The sequence below is a fragment of the Sardina pilchardus genome, chromosome 16 (genome assembly GCF_963854185.1).
Source record: "Sardina pilchardus chromosome 16, fSarPil1.1, whole genome shotgun sequence".
Classification (NCBI taxonomy): Eukaryota; Metazoa; Chordata; class Actinopteri; order Clupeiformes; family Clupeidae; genus Sardina; species Sardina pilchardus.
In genome coordinates, this window is record NC_085009.1 from 12,967,755 (window position 1) to 12,989,965 (window position 22,211).

The 22,211-nt window shown below is 44.0% G+C and overlaps 3 protein-coding genes across 9 annotated transcripts in view; 2 read left to right on the plus strand and 1 right to left on the minus strand.

Moving 5' to 3' along the window:
- The window catches only part of mark2b (MAP/microtubule affinity-regulating kinase 2b), a 46,527-nt gene extending 42,750 nt beyond the window's left edge, over window positions 1–3,777 (plus strand). For all 5 annotated transcript variants that reach the window (XM_062516192.1, XM_062516188.1, XM_062516189.1 and 2 more), the window contains one exon: window positions 311–3,777. In XM_062516192.1, coding sequence (XP_062372176.1) covers window positions 311–845 — 535 coding nt within the window. In that variant the 3' untranslated portion in view covers window positions 846–3,777. The remainder of the gene's footprint in view (window positions 1–310) is intronic.
- A 2,096-nt stretch (window positions 3,778–5,873) lies between these two features.
- rcor2 (REST corepressor 2) lies at window positions 5,874–13,743 on the minus strand. Of its 3 annotated transcripts, none has more exons than XM_062517053.1 (13): window positions 13,392–13,743; window positions 11,866–11,988; window positions 11,695–11,751; window positions 11,401–11,481; window positions 11,169–11,221; window positions 10,807–10,968; window positions 10,270–10,394; window positions 9,874–9,940; window positions 9,162–9,395; window positions 8,350–8,427; window positions 8,166–8,223; window positions 6,837–7,057; window positions 5,874–6,266 (listed from the first exon to the last, which is right to left on the minus strand). In XM_062517053.1, the coding sequence occupies exons 2-13, from the start codon at window positions 11,984–11,986 to the stop codon at window positions 5,874–5,876; spliced, it is 1,650 nt and encodes a 549-aa protein (XP_062373037.1). In that variant the 5' UTR covers window positions 11,987–11,988; window positions 13,392–13,743. The 3 variants fall into 3 exon arrangements, with proteins under 3 accessions (XP_062373037.1, XP_062373038.1, XP_062373039.1); XM_062517054.1 differs by lacking the exon at window positions 13,392–13,743 and adding an exon at window positions 12,806–13,047; XM_062517055.1 differs by lacking the exon at window positions 13,392–13,743 and adding an exon at window positions 12,526–12,660.
- A 1,990-nt stretch (window positions 13,744–15,733) lies between these two features.
- Window positions 15,734–21,957, plus strand: naa40 (N-alpha-acetyltransferase 40, NatD catalytic subunit). The gene is made up of 8 exons (XM_062516935.1): window positions 15,734–16,095; window positions 17,145–17,240; window positions 17,355–17,407; window positions 17,533–17,628; window positions 18,969–19,127; window positions 19,302–19,385; window positions 19,541–19,618; window positions 20,769–21,957. The coding sequence occupies exons 1-8, from the start codon at window positions 16,090–16,092 to the stop codon at window positions 20,911–20,913; spliced, it is 717 nt and encodes a 238-aa protein (XP_062372919.1). The 5' UTR covers window positions 15,734–16,089; the 3' UTR covers window positions 20,914–21,957.
- The last annotated feature ends 254 nt before the right edge of the window (window positions 21,958–22,211 follow it).

Genomic DNA, 22,211 nt, shown 5'->3' on the forward strand with positions numbered 1-22,211 from the left:
ATCATTTTTGACTGCCTCTGTCTCTACCTCTCTCTCTCTCTCTCTCTCACTCTACCTCGCTTTGTCACTCTACCTCTCTCTGTCTCTTCCTCTTTTTTTCCCCTCTACCTCTCTCTTACTCTCTACCTCTGTCTCTACCCCTTTCTTACTGTCTACTTCTCGTTACCTCTCTCTTGCTCGTATTCCTTACCTTACCTCTCTCACCTGTCCTCCCTCTCTCACCTGTCCTCCCTCTCTCACCTGTCCTCCCTCTCTTCTTTCTCATCCCTCCCTCCTCTCCTCTCTAAAATCCTCCGCCTCTGGTCTGCAGGTCCATGCTCAGCAGTACGGTGGATAAGTCCGAGAAGGGCGGAGGAGGAGGAGGAGGCGGCGGCACTCTGGGCTCCGCGGGCGACGAGAACAAGGACTCCTTCAGCTCCTCGTCCCCGGGCAGCGGCACCCCGCCGCCGGTCTCTTCGCTGGCCCCGCCCTCGGCCGGCCCGCCGGGCAGCGGCACCGGCGGCACCGGCACCGGCGGGACGGGCTCGCTCAAGGACCAGGCCAAGCCGCGCTCGCTGCGCTTCACCTGGAGCATGAAGACCACGTCGTCCATGGAGCCCGGCGAGATGATGAAGGAGATCCGCAAGGTGCTGGACGCCAACAGCTGCGAGTACGAGCTGCGCGAGCGCTACATGCTGCTGTGCGTGGCGGGCAACCCGGCGCGCGACGACTTTGTCCAGTGGGAGATGGAGGTGTGCAAGCTGCCGCGCCTCTCCCTCAACGGCGTGCGCTTCAAGCGCATCTCGGGCACGTCCATCGCCTTCAAGAACATTGCCTCCAAGATCGCCAACGAGCTCAAGCTGTGAGGAGGAGGAGGAGGAGGTGGTGAAAGGCACGGAAAGATGGATGGATGGATGGATGGGTGGATAGATGGAGGGAGGGAGTGAGGGAGAGGGTTTAATGCCTGAGTGGATAGGAAAAAACTGAACAAGCAGGCTGTGAAGCAAAGAGCAGCACTGCTGTTGCACGGAGAAGTAGTGAGTGCAACAGCCGACTTTTCTCTGACAACTTTTTGTCCGGGAAGAGGATAGGAATATGATGTATAGTTTAGTCTGGAGACCCCATCTGAAGCAGCATTGAGCGAAAAAATAAGCGATTTGTGTTGGTGGGTCCTTAAACACACGATCTGAGTTTTTTTTCTTTGTTTGTTTTTTTCTCTCTCCATCCCTTTGTTCATTCTTTGAGCCCCAAGAAATTATTTTGTATATTTTCCTCATTTCCGCTAAGTTTTTTCTTTTTTCTTTTTTTTTCCCTTCGTCATTGAGCTCAGGCCTGCACTTGGGCAGAGAATCACTACATGGGTGTCGGGTGAGCGTGTGGAAGTGGGCAGGAGGAGAGGGACAAGCCCCCCCCCCCCCTTCCCCCCTTCCCCCCTTCCCCACCTTGCAGCGCCTCACCTGAAGCCCTCCCACAGACTGAAACGCCTCATTGCTGCGAATGTCCTCGTGTGATCTCGACGCGCTTATCAGCGGCCCGGGGGGGGGGGGGGGGGGGCGTCTCTGTGCGACGAGAGCACGGGGAGCAAGCAGAGGGCCGTCTGCCTTCCCTCGTCTCTGCCTTCGCTGTCCCGCACACAAACCGCACGAGCACGCACGCACACACACACACTGACACACACACAGACACACACACAGCACACTCACTCACTCACTCACATACCACCAGATCGCCAAAACACCTGATCACCTTTCAGATTGTGTGAGCCACAAGGAAGGTGATTTAGTTTGTCTACTTTGTGTGTGTGTGTGTGTTTTTGTTTTCTTCTTTTTAGCTCTGTCTGCTGGGTTTCACTGGATCTTTAGAGTTCAGTTATTTTGCCTTTTATTTCATTTTGTGAATAAGATGAATTGAGCAAGAATCAGAATGTATTTCATAGTATTATGGATGATTGGTGATTTGTGGTCTGTTGTTCTTGAGAAGCAATTATTACAGTGATTATTTAGATTTTTTTTTTTTTGGAGGGGTTGCGTCACCACCACCACCACCACTATCACCTCTGAAGAGAATGTCCGAAGTGGTAAAACAAAAAAGGACACAAAACAAAAATGAAAAACATCTCCATCTTGCCTCTCTTTGCCTCTCCTCGCACGAAAAACAAAGATGAGAGGGGAGGAGAAACCAACATCCTTAAAACTCTTGCATCTCCATCGCCATGTCTGTACAGCTCACAGCCCTTTTTGCTGGTCACTTAACCCTTGACCCTCCCCCACCCCCCACCCCCAAACTCCCCCCCAGAAACCCAGGAATCCCTTCGAAAAAGGACTAGTGACTAGAGGGCTCAAAACTTGACACTTATCTTCCAAGAGTCCGCGCCCGTCGGCTTCATCTCCGTTGGCCCCCCTCAGCCTTGGGCCCCCCCCCCCCCCCCCCCCCCCAGCTCCCCACCAGGAGAACCGAGGCTTGTGCTCTGCCTTCCAGTGCAATGGATGCCCAGCTGTCATCAGCATTAATGTTGTTGATTATTATTGTTGTTATTATATCACATTTTGCTGTAATTGTATTTTTATGAAAGAAAATCTGAGGTTGCGTGCGTGCGTGAGTGTGTGTGTGTGTGTGTGTGTGTGTGTGTGTGTGTGTGTATGTGTGTGTGAATGTAAGTGAGAAAGAGAGAGAGAGAAGAAAAAAGAGGGAGTTTGCCACGTGTGCGTGTTAGAGAAAGTGAGAAGAATGGGGCGACTGCAACCCAAAGACCTGTTTTGTCAGACATATCTATACACATACTGATTGTATGAGAATAGCGAGAAGACCACAGTGAAAAGTACCAAGCATCAAGATTAGATCACCTTACTACTGGTCACTTCTTTTGATTATATTATTTTTTTTGTTTTGTTTTTGTTTTTCTACAATATTTTATTGATCTAGTTTTGGTGTGATGTTGAAAAAAAAATAGACAGTATAGACTGGCAGGGATATAAGCACAGAATAGAGAATGAGAGGGATGATTGGTGGCTGTGTGTGTGTGTGTGTGAGAGAGAGAGAGTGTGTGTGAATGTGATGGATTATGTGTGAGGTTGTGTACGTGTTCAGTTATCTGTACATGCATGCATCACCCTCTAATTCAGAGGTAAAGGGGTAGGTTCAGAAATGACCTGTCAGAGATTATAGTTGGGTGGGGGGAGGGATAGGCTACCGGCCTATCAGTCAAACAGTTTTGGGGTACCTGTGCACAACTGTATATTTTATATCTTCTCTGATGATCTTTCTGTTTTTATTTTCAATACATAATTTTTTTTTTGTTGTACTCTCAAATGATCGTTGTCTATGGTGCTGGGAATCGTATTGTTATATTATTGTTATTATTAATATTATTTTCTTCAGGGTTGATTTTTATTTCAAAATTTTTCATTGCTGTAATTTTTCAATGATTTCTGTGTCAGACTCTGAAAATGGCAAGGGTGAGAGAGAAACGGGGTGTGAAAACATGTATAATTTTTTTGTGCAGAGATGATGGTTATGATCGATTCAATGATAGTAATAAAAACAAATGATACTAAAATTCAAAAACAGGTTGCGTTGATATTGACGCAAGAAAGAATGTGATTCTCTTCTCTTTCATGACGGTCAGATGTAAGGATCTGTGAAAGTGGTATTGTTCCATCAGAACATTGTCCTGAGTAACTTGAAACGAAATGTCCTCCCAGAAGTTTGGCACCAAATCGACACGTTCGGTTATCTCTGTTGTTAAAATATCTTCATGCTGCATCATTATTAAAACTCCAGCATCTCTGATCTTTATAAGTGTGTGGTAGTTATGATTATTGAGACGTTTCAAATGGTCTAAATATTTATGTAGATCTCTCTTGCAGTGCCTCTGAAATATTTTGTAATTTAATATTAACTGCAAAAGCATGCAGATAGCATGCTAGCAAATCACAGATCAGGCTTCATTTCAGCAACTCTACGTGACAATTTATTACAATTTAAAGATGACTTTCTTGACCTCACAAGGTTACTCTAGTGGAGATGTGTGAACAACCAGTGCACAACTTGCTGACAAAAATCCTATTTCTAAAATAAGTCATAACTGCTGTAAAGAAAACCCAATCCACTGAACTCCATGAAGTCCAAGTACCTCTGAGGATCGCAGCATAATCATATAGTTTGTGCACTGCTATGCATGTTGAAAGTTCCATCTCACCTCCTGTCTTACAAACGCATCTGATTACATTGGTTTAGTATCCACTGGATTTAACAACTACAACAAAAATGTTAGACCCTCTTGTATGACTCCTCGATTTTCGACTAATGTCCCTCCTGACATGATCTGAAGACACGGACTACAGTGTTCCAGTGCCAATGCACTATTAGGTGTTTTAAATGCAGAAGTATGTGAATTGGAACAAAGCAAATGTCTTCAGTTTAGCTTGTCTTTCAACTGACTACATAAAGATTTTTTTGAGATGTTATATTCCTTGAGATAAAATGATGCATTTCTAACAGTGTGATAACGTATTCTACATATCTACATAACGTTTCAGGCCTTTTTTGCATGTTTACATTACTGTGGAACTGCAAAAACAGATGCAGATAACGTACCTGCAACCAACATGGCCTATATAGAATGTGGTATTCAGATAAGCAGAATTTAGATGGTAAGCCAAGGTATCCAATGATTTATAACGTAAAACACACATGTAGCAAGTTCTCTTTATTCTAAAACAGACACAAAAAAAAGTAAAAAAGTTTTTGTCAAAACATTACAAGCAATTCCAGTTTCACATGTAAACAGTCCTCACACAAAGAGTTTTTAAAAACAAACAAAAACAAAGCAGTGTGTAGAGAACAGGCCAGGCTACAACAAGCTGTTTGGCATTCCCATCTGTGTCCATCAGACGATCAGGTCATCTATTAGTGTCTGTGTGTACACATTGAAATCAAGTAGTTTTGGGTCATTTTTAGTGCTCAGTCAGACTCAATTGTGTCACTGCTAACTTAGACTACCTATCAGACGATAGCTCGAAAAACCTATTCCAACAAAATATATTAAAGAAGGAAAGTAAACAAAAACAAGAACAGTTGGATCATTTAATACTAACAGTACATGGCTCTTCTATGTCGAGTGTCAGTTAACACACAGGCACACACGTACGTACACACTTCCCTTTTTCCTGACAACCGACACGCTTTGGAACCTTTGACGTCTCATTGCACAGTTCAACATGTTCCACTGTTGCCATAGCGATGCGTGGTGGCAATGGTGGGTGGGAGGTCTGCTTCAAGCCTGTCGTCATGGCACCCTTCATTTCCACGACTATCCAGTGTATAGCTCTGAAGGCTTCGGTTGTATTGAGGAGATTTTGGTTACAAGTTCTGTCTTCTTTGATTGAACAGCTTTGGCAGGGTCACAGAAGGTACCCGAGACAGTTGGTGCTGAAGCTGAGGACACCACCTGTGGTTACCATGGAAACAGCCGAGCGAGTGCATACCGTGCGAGAGGATGGGTTCCTCTGTGCACGTTACGGAGGCTGTGAGAAGTTGTTGGTGTCGCTGTGATGAGCAGGCAGTGGCTGTGACCGAGGCTGGTTCCACAGCATATCGTGTGAGGAGAATACTAGATAGCGGCAAAGTGGAGGAGGGGGGAGGAGTGATGTGTAACTAAGGGGAAGTCAGGAAGAGAGAGGAGAGAGAAAAGGAAGGAAGGCAGGAAGGAAGGAGCGAGAGGCCTTTTGGAAGATTCGAAGGATTCAGAGGATCTTAAATAATACAAAAAAAAAAAAGGACATCACTCCACTTGCCTGAGTTAGAGCGTGCTTCCAAGTGTATGGTGTGTGTGTTAGCATGTCATACCCAACACCCCCCCACCAACCCTCACCTACCCCCCTACTACTCCGCTGTTAGTGGGTCTGGGGTGACTCCACCTTCAGCCCCACCAGAGAGGGAGGCAGCTGACCGGACGAGGCGGCGCCCGAGCCCGAGCCCGAGCCCGAGCCCGAGCCTGAGCCTGAGCCCAGCGAGCTCCGCAGGCCGCCCTGCTGGCCGGAGGCGGCCACGGCGGGCCGGATGAGCGGCGGCGGCGGGTGGTTGTGCGGCGTGCGGTTCTGCAGCGGCCGGGTCTGCAGGGGCGGCGGCTGGCGCAGCAGGCTGGGGGGCGCGGAGGGCGGCGCGGGCCGCAGCAGCGGGGGCGGCTGGGTCAGGGGAGGCGGGGTCTTGGTGGCGCCGGAGCTCGCGCCCGAGGACGGCGAGGGCGTGCCCGACTGGGACTGCGGAGACGAGGTGTCCATCTTCATCTGCCGGGAGAGGGACAGAGACGCGTTTAATGGGCGGGAGGGATTCAGACACCAGAGCTATTAGGCGAATTTGACTTCATGTAGCCGTCTTGAGACGACTGCAGATGTGACCATTTCTGACATTCTGATACGTTCTCGACCATGACGTATGTACAATTTCGCTTTGAAAGATGTTTCGGTTTGAAACGTGAAGTCGAATTCGCCTGTTAAGTTCATAATGGTAGTGTCCCTTCCCCTCTCTACAAGGAGAGGGACAGAGACGCATTTGTTAAGTTCATAATAGTAGTGAGTGACCATTCACCTCTAGGCAATTATGCTCATCACAGCTAAGCTAACAGATGCCTTTCTTTTCCTGAATGATGACTTAACATAAGATATGTGGAAAGCCTGTGCCATTTATTTCCTTAGAACCACCCTTAAATTACATTTTAACTTTACAATAACTGAGGAGACTCAGATGGGGAAAAATGTGTGTGAATCATTAATTCATGAATCAATCAATCATTAGTAAATGATCTCTGTCCATCCCTCTCCATCTATTAGCCTCCTCCTCCACCTTCCTTCACTCACCTCTTCCTCCTCCATTCCTGCGGTCCCATTCAGTTCCTTCATGGCGTCCGAGTTCCCAGCGTTCCCTTGAAGTACTTCCTGTTCGGCCTGCCACTCCCGCAGCACCTCGTCCAGGTTGAAGCGCCGCCGGTAGCTGTTGAAGAACGAGCTCACCTGGGCGACGGTCTTGTTGCCGATCACCTCGGCGATGGCCGCCATGTCCTTTCCGTAGCGGCGGATTGCTGCAGGACAAAGCCAACCAGACAGGCAGTTACACATCACACATCACGGTCAAGAAGACTTGCTATGAAGCTGCTCAGCAAAGGTGCACCTGTTCATCTCTTTGCTACATCCACATTATTCCACATTATCTACATTATCAGTGTCTTCTGATTCACCATCAATGCAACTACCAAGAATTGATATGACCGCCACCCAGCTAAGGCTGCACTAGTTCTCCTAAATTCGGTTGCCACCATCTTTCTGGGAGAAGTCCGTAAAAGTCGCAAAAAGGGGAGAATTTAGTCATCGACTTTGTATGGACTTTCTTCACACAAGATGGCAGCGCCCGGAATAATGGCAAGGTAATGCAATGACTGCACATATAGTCCTTTTAATAGTCCTCTTTCTGGACACTTACAAAGTTTGAATCACTTTGGCTTGCTCTCTACAGTATTACTGAAGTCTAATTATATTTTGATCCTTATCAGTGGCTTAAAGTAGTGATTTACTTTCTTGCCCTCAAGGCTATCACTTCATGTGATTTCGTCTGGCCTTGCTTAAAACTGTTACGATAAAAGTTGTTTTGGTCCTCAACAAAAGGTTACACTCATTATCATCCAAAAATAGACCCTAGGTTGTTCTCAGACTGGAATTGTCTTTTACTTTTTAACCACAAAGTATGACAGCATTGGTAGTTAAGGAAGTGGTACAGTACAGGGCGGAGGTGTCCACAAAGTTCCTTAAGGCGGAGCAAGATACGTCGTCGTAGTTCATGTCTATGGGCGCAAAACGGGGATCACTTCCTCTGCATAAAGGGGGTGTGTCATGCGTGTCATGTCCATAGACTTCAATGGAACAGCTCTGCATAAAGGGGGATTTTGCCCCCTTCCCTTTTGCGATTCGGGTTCCAGGAAGTGGCTTCTCATGAAGTATCTTGCTCCGCCCTTAATGATCTTTGGCATCCATCCCATGGCTAATACCAGCTCACTATGTACTGAAAGGAAAGCCTTCTTTGACCTCATATATGTAGGCCCACTGACTGTTTTCTGTACATGCCTTGAATAGCATTTTCACCCACTTCACCCCAAAATCTCAGTCACAGTAAGGGGGAGTGTCCGGAAAACTCACCTTGCACAGCCAGCAGCTGCTCCTCCGTGGTCCAGCGCGAGTTGATCTTCGGGTTGGGCTGCAGCGGAGGAGAGAAGAGGATGGGTGAAAGTTAGGACAGGGAGTCACGAAACCATGATCTGTATTGCATTTTGACAGTTGAGCGGAGTGATGTCTCCACAGCTATATGAGAGACACGTCTTACCTCAGTGGGCCTCATGGTATCGATGCCTTCATCAAGACCCTGCTTCATGGTGCTGTTCACCTGTTTGATGCTCTGGACCTGCAACATGGAGGTGGTATAGAAGGTCCATTTGAAAAAGAGTATACTTGTTCTGCTTTGCAGCTTTTGTTAGTGTGGTGGTAAGGTTAAACTACATTGTTTAACTGTTACTTTTTCTTCCAAAACATGCAAAACTATAGGAACCATCACCACACACTTAACCACATAAGCTGTAGAGAGACTCATCTATTTTTGCTGACCGTCAACTAGACAAGGACATCCCCTTATTAGGAAATACTCAGACTTGGAAAAAATGCTCTTGGGCACTGTGAACGTGCTACAGATGTCTGTTCCTCTGAAGGACACTAGGGGTCACTTGTCTTCTGCCCACTGTCAGTAGGGCACACTATCCCAATAGCCTAGCCCTACTTCTTCACATGGAGGGTACTTATAGTCCATGGACTGGGAGGGGTCCACATACATGATAACATCAGGTCAAGAAAAAGATGGCAGTGGCGCACTCGCGCGTGCGCACACACACACACACACACACACACACACACACACACACACACACACACACACACACACACACACACACACACACACACACACACACACACACACACACACACACACACACACACACACACACACACACACACACACACACACACACACACACACACACACACACACACACACACACACACACACACACACACTTAGAAAGGTATCTAAGGATCTTTCACCGTAAACCGAAATGCACACCTTTACTTGTTCCAATTCTTTACCTGTCTTTTCAGGGACACAAGTAGCGTGTCCAGCTGCCGATTGGACACAGCTCCTGTGTCTGCGGTTGCCGAGAGACCAACGATGTCCTCTTGTTCCAAGTGCATTCCCTTTGGGGGGCGCCGACGGGCTCTTAAGGGATGGTGCCGGTACTGAGAGCCCTGGTTCTCCTTTCGGATTGGGCCTGATCGCCCCGACGTCCACTCCCCACCGCCTGCCGAGCTCTGCTTAGTTGCCTGTGTTATAAAAGCAACAAGGACACACACAATTAGTCAACATCCTAAACATACTGAAACTATTTCTGGGACCAGCATTGACTGCCAGCACAGAATGGACCGAGAATCTTCATTGCATGTCTATGATTAAAAGGTAAGTTATATTAAGCTTTTTGAGATTTGTTAATTCTCCCGAGATTTGTTCATTTTTTGTGTTAGTTTACTGAGGATAGGTACAAGTTATTTTGGTGTGAATGCACCGTATTGGGGCATTTCACTTCAAGGTCTCAATAACTTGCTTTCAAAACTAAAAGGTAACACAGACAACATCATTCACCCATGTACAATTAAGAGGACAACAGACTTATGTTAAAACCAAGACATTTTGCCTTAGATTACTTCTGAAGTAAAATTTAAGTGCTAAACGTAACAGCTAACTGACTTGATCGGATGATAGTCCAAACATTCCAAAATGACATCATGAAGAGTTTGAGCGTACCTCTTTCTTTGTTTCAATTTCAAAGTCACTGTCGCTTCCAGGGTCTCCTTCCTCAACCTCATCATTGCTAAAAACAGTAATAATAATATGGTTATGGTTAAGGGATTTGGCAGAAGAACATACAAAATAAAAAAAAACATACAATAGTTCAATTTAACAGTGAACAAATTAAAAAGTTGGTCAGACTACATTTGGGAGAATACCGATAATAAACAATGCTAGTTCAATCAATAGCCTAATGTAAATAAACAATGAAAATAAAGGAGAATAGCAAATAGATGAATGAATACTGATAATAAGTAACTTAACATCAGCATTCAACGTAGTCCTTGGTGTTGTGCATTGTTCATGTTGTCGGAGTTGTTATCTTATGAATTACAAGCTGATGTCCCTCACCTGTCATCCTTTTCTCTTTTGCTGACGAGTTTGCGAGCCTGTCTGTCCATGACGCTGGTCCGAGTTCTGGTCTTTTTCCAGGAGTAGTAGTATCTCACCAAGCTAGAGATAAGCTTATCGGGCAACTGTAAACCAGAACAGGCATCCATCAGCATTACATCAGCGTATCAAAACAAACAAATCCTACTGAACGGCAAAAACAAAACCTATGCACACGCCAATGTTTCTTGTTCTTACTCAGCATGGGCCCGTCTTACTCAACTTCTGTCATTCAACATACTAATCTCTACCGTTGGGTGGTAGAGAAGAAACAGGAGTGTTTTGTCAGTCTTGAGACGGCATCTCGCTCTCGCTCCTTCCTTCCTTCCTTCCTTCCTTCCTTTTCTCTCTCTCAGTCCATCTTGAATTTCCCCTTGGGGATCAATAAAGTATCTATCTATCTATCTATCTATCTATCTATCTATCTATCTATCTATCTACTGTATCTATCTATCTATCTATCTATCTATCTTGGGGGCTGAGGGGGCATGTTCTCACCATTTGCTGGATGCGATGGAAGCTCTTGCCATGGAAGCTGAAGGCCTGCTCAAACAGCACCTTATCCTCTATGGTCCATTCCTCTGGAAAGGGGGTGAAGTTGGCCAGATCGGCCAGAGACTTCTCCACGTCATGCTTGTGCCAAAGCAGCATGCCCAAGGCCTACAGAGACAGGGTTTCAAGGAAAAGGGAATGACGAATCTTACGCTGAAGACTAAACAATCCATTTGTAACAATTTACATAATTACTGCACTGAGACCATTTCCCTTACGCACAAGTTTCGACTGGTTTTACCCAAAATGCAAAATGTAGTTACATGAAGTTGTACTAGCCGCACTGGCGTCAAGTTAGTTAAACGCACCTGTTCCATGTTATAGCCATGCTTTTCCTTCGCCATCAGGATATACTCGTCCACTGATGGGCATAAATGCATGGGTGGGAAGGGGGCAAAGGCATATTTCAAGTTAGACATAAATTGGACATCTTTGAGAGTGTCTGACATCTGAGTGAGTGAGTGAGTGAGTGAGTGTGTGTGTGTTTCTATTGCATAACACTAGCATTAAAACTGCGATGGAGTTTATTTATTTTCTTACACATGGCATCAGACACCAGGGTGTGGGGAGTCCACACCAGCATGCTCCTCTGGTCCTTCTCGTCATATCGCGGAGGGCTATCTGTTAATGTGGACACATCTTTACTCACCCTGTAACTCATTAACACTGAAAGATATCTTTATAGATCTAATAAAGAGAGTTCATTAGCAGTGATGGTTAAAAATATATATATATACAGTTCCATTTGTATGCATCACCCAAGAGTCATCTAAACATCTCATAATCTGGCCAGACTAACATTTGCATTCTGTTTCCAAAGCTGAATTGTCATACCTGGTTTGAACTCCGGGATCTGGGCTTGGTAGTCTCCACCAACTCGGATCATGCTGTCTGTAGAATGTTTGAGTGAAGACAAATAGACCATGAGACATGAGTGACATGAGACGTGAAAAAAACAACAATAAAATAAAGGAGTGTGTTGGAGTTTGTGTACAATGTCAGTACCATGAGCGTGCTCTTCATCGCTGCTCTCTTCTTCTGAATGGTGGGTGTTGCCATTGGTGACTGTTTTGGCCCTGCTTCGGGACAAAACACCAGATCCCGAACGCTCCATCACAGACGGCATGGCTAGGAGAGTGAGTAAGAGTCAGTAAAACACTAATGTATGTGATGATGAATTAGAGAGCACAGTACAGCTATGTTCCTCTACAAAATTATAATATAATAATATAACTGAGAATTCAAACTGAATATGGATGTTGCACTGAACAATACCCTTCACAAAGAAAAGGCAACCAATACCAGTTCTCACTTTCACACATTCCAGCATGGGCAATATGAACACCAACAAAGCCCTATGCATTCCTGTGCCTCATGCTTTGAAACCCAAAAGTAGACTACATGTTATTTCAACCTGCCATTAATTGTTGACGGATAAAAGCAACCACAAATTGGACAGATTACAAGTTATGTCTCCTCAACAAAGGTAACTAGGTATTGCTATGGAAGAACAATTTTACTCAAAGCGAGGCTACAAATCACGCAACTTGCCATGTCGAATTCAACTGTCAAAATAGGAGCGTCAATAGGCACCTGAATTCACATAGGCTACACTACAACTTAACCCAAAGCTAATGCGTAAAGGAACAGTCGAGTTGTCCTTACGTGCCCTTTCCTGAAGTCCCAGTTACACCATCGCTCTTTAACTCTTTTGGACTGGCTTCAACTTCATGCACTACCAGCTACTCCTCCAGAGCGGCGTTGTCCAATTGACAATGAGCGAGCACCCTTTGTTTGGAGTGTGCCACACAAAGTAGCGGAGACTGCGCTTTTGACAGAAACTATCGAAATTCTCCAACTTTCCCATCAAATGAGTTCATTTTGTGTCTAGGAGATCACATGTATTAATATCGTGCTCATTCAGAGAGAGAACACTACAACTGACCGTATAGTATATCTTCCAGTTAACAATGGACTCTGTTACGTTACCCCAACAGCCGGTTATCAGCGCATTATCTAACCTATGCTTACCACTGGTTGGTAGGCATAATTTGGGCTAAAAAGTTAAGTGATATCAGCATAGGGCCTAAGTATAATGAAGACGCGAGACAATTGGATAAGAGGGCAAACTTAATGGACCACTTCCCAAATATTCCATAGGAAATGGCTAAACATGTGAGAACGGAAATTAATATTGAAATGAAGTCAGGTAGGCTATTTGAGAGGTATCTCAAAGCGGATAGAATGTGCTATTTTCTACAATAATTGAATTTCTAGAGCTCACACTATATTATAGCTTAGCCTATGCCACTTTTCTCATTTGCCAACTTCTTGATAGGGTACAACTACCCAGAAGTGCCTCCCATTCAATTTGCATTGATCCATTCCTCTGCCACCAATAGAAAATAGTCTATATCACTCAAGACACACTCAAATTAACGTGGGTTCGAACCTAACCGGCGGATGGCTACAAATCAATTAATTGATGGATTTCTCATTATATAAATGAATTCCAATTTCAATCTCCTTACTTTTCCTTGTTTCGTATTCAAACTAGTCACAGTCCTTTTGTGTGTAGCCACACTTGCGTCCTCCAATTCCAGTTGTTGGCTAGCTGTCGTTGAACATTTGTAGTTGCAAGCCGGGATAGCTCACTAGCTTGCAGTCTCTATGGATATTTCCCTGAAAAAAACTTAGGTCTTTGATCTCAAGGCAGAATGAGTCCCTCACATCAAAAACTGAGATCGTCCAGAGAAAATTATTTACACGCGAACTTATTAATTCGGTTCCAATTCACGCGTCCCAGTACGCGCGTACAATAGAAGCTCCAACACAGAGCTCACCCGTGTTTGAGTGCCGAATAACACCCAGTAATTGTGCGGAGATTCCGCCACTGTCTCATGCTCATCTCTCACCAACAAACTTCGGCATCCGATAAAATAGTCCCTAGTGAGATATCGTGGATGTAACAGTATCTAAGCTCAAATATCTCTGTCTGAACTAGATTAGGCATAACGACATGTTACGATGTATTGTGTTCGTATATTTGGAGCACAGAACCCGATTTCATGTGAGCATGTGAAATCTCTTATTTATTGGCAACGTAAGGTACAAATGAGCTGTGATATGCGATCGGTGGGCCAGAGTGAAGCATATAAATGGTAGAGACTGAACATGTGGTGGCTCCATTTTATAAACAATATCCTGCTATTATCATCATTTAGGCCAGGGGGTCCTTTCCGGTGTGCGCGGATGAATTCGTCAGATGTGCATTGTGGTGCTGAGGTCGTCCAGACTTCTGATGTATGCAAGTTGGGGGAAAAAAGAGCCGGGGACAGGCGAATGTTTCTGAATGTATTGGAAGCGACAGTGAATACGTCTATGACTTCAGTCTGTGACTTAATATCCTTACCTCTTACCAGCAACGAGAGAAAGAAATGATGGTCCATCAATTATTCATAATGAACAAGGCTGGCTACTGAATTCATGATGGGATACGTGATGTTTGGTGGTGTGGTGCCAGCAGTGCATAAGAGGTTCAGTAAGGATGTGTGTGAGATGTATTTTCACCATATGGCAGACTGTGTGTGTGTGTGTGTGTGTGTGTGTGTGTGTGTGTGTGTGTGTGTGTGTGTGTGTGTGAGTCAGAGAGAGAGAGAGAGAGAGAGAGAGAGGGAGAAAAAGAGAGAGACTGTCTATCCAAGATGGTATGTTCAGATTTCAACAGACATTTCCAACACTTGTAGCAGCCATACTCAACATCTCTTTTTGCATTCTGTTCCATAATAATTCACGCGCCCCCGACCCCACTGTTATCTCACATCCGCACTTCGTTGACCATATTTCGATACATTTGTGGCGCGCATCTCAGTTGTTCTTTGCACGCTCATTTCCTCTATTAGGCCTATTATCTTTTAATCAAATTATATTTTTGTTGGAACGTTTATTCGTGAGATCATGTTGGCACAGGGAGAGAAACATGTCAACCTTCATCCATGTCGGTTAACCATTAAGCAGGCCTAGGCCTAATCAAGGCCATCCAAATCCACAGCAGGCTGGCATTGGGCTATACCCAGAACACAAGCATGCATTTTCAAATAGTTGCCTAATTTAACCAAAAAGTGGCGGGTGGCAAAATGCTGTGCGCCAACCCGTTGAACTCATGACCCCCTCTGGTTCTCCTCAAACGCAATCATTTCTTAAGGGAGACATATTAGGCTAAACGAAGACAAAGGTGGGGCGGGGCGATAGACCATCTGCGAGCAAGGGTTGTTAGGCACTAGAAGCTATGTTTTCAGACCGGATCTGCTGCCATTAAAATCTTTGATTCTCATGTCTCGCCCGTCTACATTGCAATCACATTCGATAGCCAGATTCAACGCATAGCCCAAGAGATGGGTGATGGGTTAGCCTACACAGTATACCAGGAAGCGCACCATCAAAGATGGAGAAAATAGTGCAACTTGCATGAGCGTTATAATTAGGCCTATGTGGTGGCAATGTTGTGTAGTATTCACAAGGTTTTCTTGTGGATCAGGCAAACGCGTATCTTGGTTAATGCTGAAAGAGTATTTTGTTACTTTATATTCATCTTATAGGCCTATGGCCATTTTATCGTATATAATGTTGCTTGTGGATGTCTCCCCATGTACTCTGATGGCCTATCTGGCATTGCCCATAAGGCATTTAACATGCCCTTATCAGTCTAAAATGCATTTGTAAATAACAGATTTCTCAACTAACAGACAACAGCATAAAATATATTTAGACAATATTTGGGATCCGAACATCTTTTATAAGAAGACATAGGAACACCAAAAGGAAGTGTGGGACGACTGCTTTTGACCTCTGGCACCCATGTCGTCATTTCCCTAAGCTGTCGCTGCACGAAGCCGGAGTGGGAAAGAAAGAGATAGAGGGAGGGAGGAAAGAAGAGAGGGAGAGAGAGGGAGTAGAGCCTAGAGACGTAATTCTCGTCCCCACGGCTTGGCGCCAATCTGGCGAAAAAAGTAAACATCGATATACGTGAAAGTCGCGAGTGGATTTACTTGTGATCCATTGGTTATTTGTGCCTTTGTTAGCTACCTAGCTAGCATTTAGCTAGCATTGTTACCAATCTCCACAACAAGCCCCTCTCACACAAATTGATTTACAGCAAGCTGGCCAAGATCTAAAGAAAAATAACTAACGCTAGACACTTTCTACAAGGTGATCGTGTAATACTTCAATATGGGGGTGAGTCGCTTCTCTGTTCATCTATTTGAATTAGAGCTAGTTAAGGTAGATGAATGAGTAATTGCAACGATTCGAACAAAGAGCGTGCGTAGAGAAGCATGATCCCCGAAAAGTCACTGTGATGGAGAGAAAGTGTGATGTCCTTAGCGTTACCGATGTCGAAAGGTATTAAAGTTAGCAATGCAAATGTGTAGACACTTATACACACAGCAGCGGCATCTTGCTTGGTTTTCATATTGTGATGACTCTAACTCAAGCAGATTGTATTCTCCAGTTTTGTAACAACTTGTTTAAGAATCGAATTGCATTTTTGTTGTCATGTAGAAGTTGATGTGAGGTTAGGAATCCATATTAAACCACACTTGGTAATAGTCTTGCAAATACTTTGTAATCTAGACGGCCAACCTGTAAATGTGTCAAGCATTTTACGTTAGCATTATTTCTTGTATGTGAAGGAACCACGTTAACTTTTGGGCTAGCAAGCAAAACTTCCGTGCACAAGTCAAGGAAGCAGTGGTTACCTTGTTTTTCACTAAACGTTAACCGTCAAGCATTTGATTGGGGTGTTAGGAAATGAATTTGGCGAAGATGTCCAAAAAATAGTGAGAAATCCAAACAACATCCCAAGAAAGCGGTGAAATGCGTATTAGTTGCTGAAAAGTGTCTATTACTTGCACGTGCATTACATGCTCGTGGCCCTACAGGCCACGAGAGATTACAGCCCACTTGATTGTTATGCGCGCTTCTGTTACTTTTACTCTCAACTTGTAAATATGAATATTGGGCTCAGTTTCTTGGTTGTGACCATAAATAAGCGACGCATATAACCAAATGTATATGTTTTTAGCCCAATGGGTATCATAGCCCTGTTTCTTCTCATGCAAATAGTGACTGTATATCCACGAATGGTTGCATTTCTGTCTTCTGGTAGCCTCTGCATTGTAGGCTACTCCAAAAAGTAGTTTGGAGATGGACAGACAAATATTGAAATTTTGACATTCCTAAAATCTCTTATTTACTCTTTGACCCTTCCTCATTCACTTTCACAGAGAAAGTCCAACAGAGCGAAGGAGAAGAAGCAGAAACGTCTGGAGGAGAGGGCAGCAATGGATGCAGTGTGTGCTAAAGTGGAGGCAGCCAACAAGGTGTGCATGAGTGTGAGAGAGAGAGAGAGAGAGGCGTGACCCATTACAGTATCTGCAGATGAACTGAAGCTATGACTGTTTGGTTTTGATGTTCATTTCTTGTTTTGTCCCCAGCTGGATGATCCACTAGCTGCATTTCCAGTGTTCAAGAAATTTGACAGAAATGGGTAATGTACAAACCTCGTTGTATATCATAAGGAAATAAGGATCATAAGGAAATAGAATTGTGCAATCAGTGCACAGCACTGATACCGTGTCTGACTCTAATGCTTTTGTCCTGTACACCTCTTAGGTTGAATCTGCAGATTGAATGCAAGCGGGTGGCTACCCTCCCTCCCGATACAGTGGAGTGGGCCTATGAGTTGACAAGAGCCAACATGCAGACACTGTAAGCACTAAGCGACTGAGTGGTGGAGATTGATAGAATGAATGAATGAATGGATGGACGAATGGACTGACTCTCGCTGACTGGGGAAGTGGTATGGGAGTATTTCCCAAAACATGCCTCCTTCCTACTAGGGCTGCCCAATTAATCGATTTTCAATTGAAATCATAATTTGAACAAATGGCATCAACCAATTGCAAAGGCCTGCAGTTAATCATATAGCTCCCAACTCTGTCCCAATGGACATTCAAGTTGTCCCACTTAGAGTGAATTAGATATAGAACAATTAGATATGTCCCCATACTGTGCATGTGTAGCAGCCTGGCTATCACCAGCCTCAGCTCAATCTTGTTTTGAACATCAGTCTGGGGAGTCTGCGCTGTATTTCTACTGCACAAGGCATGATCAATGGGCATAGTTCAAATTACTCTGTATGCATTTTGATAGTGCTTCAACCAATCAGACCTTATGGATAAGCCAGTTTGTGATTGGTTCCAGCAAATGTGGGCAGGCATATCGGGCTGCGTTCACCCAGTCTGCATGTGCAGCCCTACTTCCTAGTCTAGTTTTTTTTAGTATATGTGTCGGATAGGGCAGTGAAGTAGGTAAGTGGGGAGAGAAATGGGGTGGGATCGGGAAGGTCAGATTCAGCAGGTCAAATTCAGCAGAACCCAGTTCCCTGTGGGCACATGGACTTCTCTAGCCAGTTGAGCCTCAGCACCCCTGACTTCCTAGTCTTTTAAAATTTGTGTGCACTGTTATGCTGTCTAAATGACAGCAAGATTCCAGTATGGTAGAATATATGAAGTCTGGTGAACTGGTGGTCTGCCATTGCACTTGATTGTTGTAAAACATGTAATGGCTTTTTAACCTTTTTAAATGGAAGTGAATAGTGTCATTTGGTAGCAGGTTGGGAAAAAGCTTTGTCATTCAAATAGCAGCCATATGCTGCCATGTCTGCTGCATGTATGGAAAACTGTGTCAGTGGTTTAAAGCAACACTAAAGCACTTTTCCTCTGTCACACACACGCTATTTGTTTATCCAACAGACAAGGTAAAAGATGTTGCATGATTTTATGAAAGTATGATGTATTGCAACATCGAAGCAAGTCAAATTTGTAGTTTCTGATGTCTCATTTCATCGAACTACAGATACACTACCCCACCTCGTAAAGTTACGGTTATAGCCGATAGAGGGCCGCGAAGTGAAAGCAGAAGTGCCGTCCACGATGTTACGAGTTGATGAACTGCTGAAATGATTTTGGAGACATTATTTTAAGGTACGAAAAACTCTTTAGTGTTGCTTTAACACTTTGCCCAAACCTTTCATTCTGATGTCCCAGCTATGAGCAGAGCGAGTGGGGCTGGAAGGAGAGAGAGAAGCGGGAGGAGATGAAGGACGAGAGGGCCTGGTACCTTCTGGCCTCTGATGCGGACTCTGCCCCAATGGCCTTTTCCCACTTCCGTTTTGATGTGGAGTGTGGGGAAGAGGTGCTCTACTGGTAAGTATGTGCGTGACTTTCTGTGGATGATGATACCATTGGGTTCAGTGTTAAATCTAAGATGAAAAGTCCTTTGATGATAATGCTGATAAGACTTGCATACAGCCCTAGTTCGCATCTTTTTCCTGACTCAGCAATCAGAATCAATTTAACTCAATGGAATTTATTTTGCAGCTATGAGATTCAGCTGGAGCCAAGAGTACGGAGGAAAGGGCTTGGCAAATTTTTAATTCAGATCCTACAACTCATCGCCAACAGGTATAATGTAGTTGAAAGTTGAAATGTTATAAATATCTATTGCTTGTTCTGTATTATGCCAATGAGTATGTTCTAAAGCTTTTGGGAAATGCAGAGGAAAAACATGATAAAAGTTTCTCTGGATTTGATTGTGTATCGATCTTGCTCTCCCTTAGCACACAGATGAAGAAAGTGATGCTGACTGTCTTCAAACACAACCATGGGGCATACCAGTTTTTCAGAGAAGCCTTACAGTAAGCAATGTCACACATCCCTCTCATGACATATTGAACATACACATAGGAGTTCCGTCTAATTTGATTCGTGCTAACATTCTGAAAGTTCAGTGTGGCATCCACAAGGACTGTGGTCTTATGATCACTTGTTGATCCACAATAATTGAGTTCTGAAACATTCACGTAGCACATGCACTGATTTACCAGTGCATTTGGAACACAGAACACTGAGCACTGCTGCAGTTGAATGCCACAGAGCTGCAGTCTGAGCTTCATGAAGGCCTTACTGTGCGTTCACACCAAAAGCTTCAAAAGCTTCAAGAGCGCCGGAAATCATTCATTACCTATGGAGAGTCGGCGTTACCGGCTTCAAAAGCGTTCCGGGCGTGAGCGTGGCTTCATGAGCTTCACGGGCGTCAAAATAAAGTTGAGCCTCAGTTAACTTTATGGTAATTAGCTGTGACACGGTTCGGCGTCAACCAATTAGAATGTCAAACTCGCAGGATTGCTGCTTGTGGTTGGTTCGAATGTTTCACGTCTTGGCTTTGAAGCTTTCAGCGCTGAACTGAGTTGAGCGTCGGGCTATGAGCTTCACCAGCGATTTTGATTCTTTTGACGGTTTCGGTGTGAATGCACAGTTATAAATAATATTGGGTATTTGTTTGAACTAATTCAGAGAGAGCTGATTATTCAGCTGAGTGCTCATTTTGGATGCTGCAGTTTGTGGTGCTGTTGAATTGTGTTTAGCTTTCAGACCACTCCAATTTTAAGCAATGAGATTAGACTACATAACCGTTTTGTGTTAAGTACAATGCAGTTTAACAGCACCACAACCTGTATCCTCCAGAAACAATCATACAGTTCAATAGCCACCCCTCTTAAACTGTTTAAACATGAAGTGAACGCAACGAGGCAATAATTCTAGGTCTCTCTCGAGGATACTTGTCTGTGTATACTGAATATGTATGAGTCTCTGCGTCTGTATGTGTAAAAACATGACTGCAATGTGGTGCTGCCTTTTTTGTGATCTTGTGCTTTTATGTGAAGGCGTTACCCAACTCCAATTTCGTCAACCACAAATGAATGTATCAGTGATGAGCGCAGAGTCTCCACTTAACTTGTGCAATGCTGGCTGCTCATTACCTCACCCCCCTTTCCTTTCATGCAGGTTTGAAATCGATGACACATCGCCCAGCATGTCTGGTTGCTGTGGCGATGACTGCTCCTATGAGATCCTCAGCCGGCGGACGAAACACGGCGAGGCCTCGGGACACGCGCACGGCGGGGGCCACTGTGGCGGCTGCTGCCATTAGCTGCGGTGTCTTCTGTCCGCTCCCTCAGATACACACTGCTTCCTCATTACGCATCCCAACCAAGAGACCCTGATCGAATGCCCTCCATCCAAAACATATCTCCAAGAGTGGTCTTTTTTCCTTCCTAATGCCGCCATTTCTACCCTCACAGATATTATGCTTCAGCTTCAGTTTTAAACACTCTTTTTGGTACAACTTTGCAAAAAAAAATATTGTAGTGTTTTATTCATATATATTACTGTAGGTCTGCTAGAATATTAACAGGAAATGAGGCCTACTGTGGCGGTTTAGTTCAAATCTTTCTCTCCTCAGGAAACAGCATGGTGACTTCTATTCTAAACTAAACCCTGAACTAAATGTAGTCAAGAAAGCTGTTGAGTGTGATCACGAGTGTGTGATCAGTGCTCGGCCACACTGGGTTTCATAGCTGCTTCTCTGTAAACTTCCTTCAGGGTATACATATAAACAGGTTATTTAAGCAGGTCCTCTTGCCTGGGTATTACGAGACTCGTGGTAAGCAGTGAGTACATTATCTTACTCTACAGTGTAAAACTGCTAAGACACTCAAACTTCTGTCTGTCTCAGGTCACTGAACTCAAACTCAAACCCTATAAATGTTTTATAAACAGGTGTTTTTGGGGAGAAGTGTGTTGATGTTTCAACATTTTTGACAAAGTGGTTGAGATGTGGCATGGGTGCAAAGAACAATTAGTTTAGATGTGTACATTTTTATTTTTTTTTTTTTTTTTTTTACTTTCACATGCTTTTATTATTTTATATTCAGATGTCTTCCCGTGTTGGTTTGCCATATTCATTCGACTTGCCTTTTCGGAAAAAATAATCTTTGGAGAAAGACATCAAATTAAAAGGTGAGGAGAAATGAGTCTTGTGTGTTGATGCTGGTACAGAAAGGGACTACAGTCATTTTGGTTTCTTAAGTGTTATATTTTAATGTTACGAAATAAAGGTCATTTTCTTGATTTAAATCATTTGATGTTAAATCTGAGCAATTAATCATTTAAAAATAAAATCTTAAATACAGTGGTGTTTTGTCTTTTAGTAAAATGTGTGAATGTTACAGTAGCTAGTCAGGTGTATCATATCCTGACAAACCAGCCATGTGTCTTTGACTTTGTGTCCAGCATGTCCACAACATGTATTTAATGTAATTAGTTTATAATTCATAGAGGTCAATTCAAGGATGACGGACTTTCTTGAGGAATTTGTGGACATGAATCAATAGGCCTGTTACACCATTCTGCCAGTAAATAATGTAATATAATCTTATGGTTTGAGAT

Coding starts and splice junctions, on each gene's coding strand:
- rcor2 (XM_062517053.1), bottom strand. CDS start 11,986: ATGCCGTCTGTGATGGAGCGTTCGGGATCTGGTGTTTTGTCCCGAAGC. Junction 9,941..10,269: donor AAAAGAGAAAAGGATGACAG/GTGAGGGACATC, acceptor TACTGTTTTTAG/CAATGATGAGGTTGAGGAAG. Junction 6,267..6,836: donor CAGGAATGGAGGAGGAAGAG/GTGAGTGAAGGA, acceptor CTCTCCCGGCAG/ATGAAGATGGACACCTCGTC.
- naa40 (XM_062516935.1), top strand. Junction 17,241..17,354: donor AAGTGGAGGCAGCCAACAAG/GTGTGCATGAGT, acceptor TTTTGTCCCCAG/CTGGATGATCCACTAGCTGC. Junction 17,408..17,532: donor AAGAAATTTGACAGAAATGG/GTAATGTACAAA, acceptor TACACCTCTTAG/GTTGAATCTGCAGATTGAAT.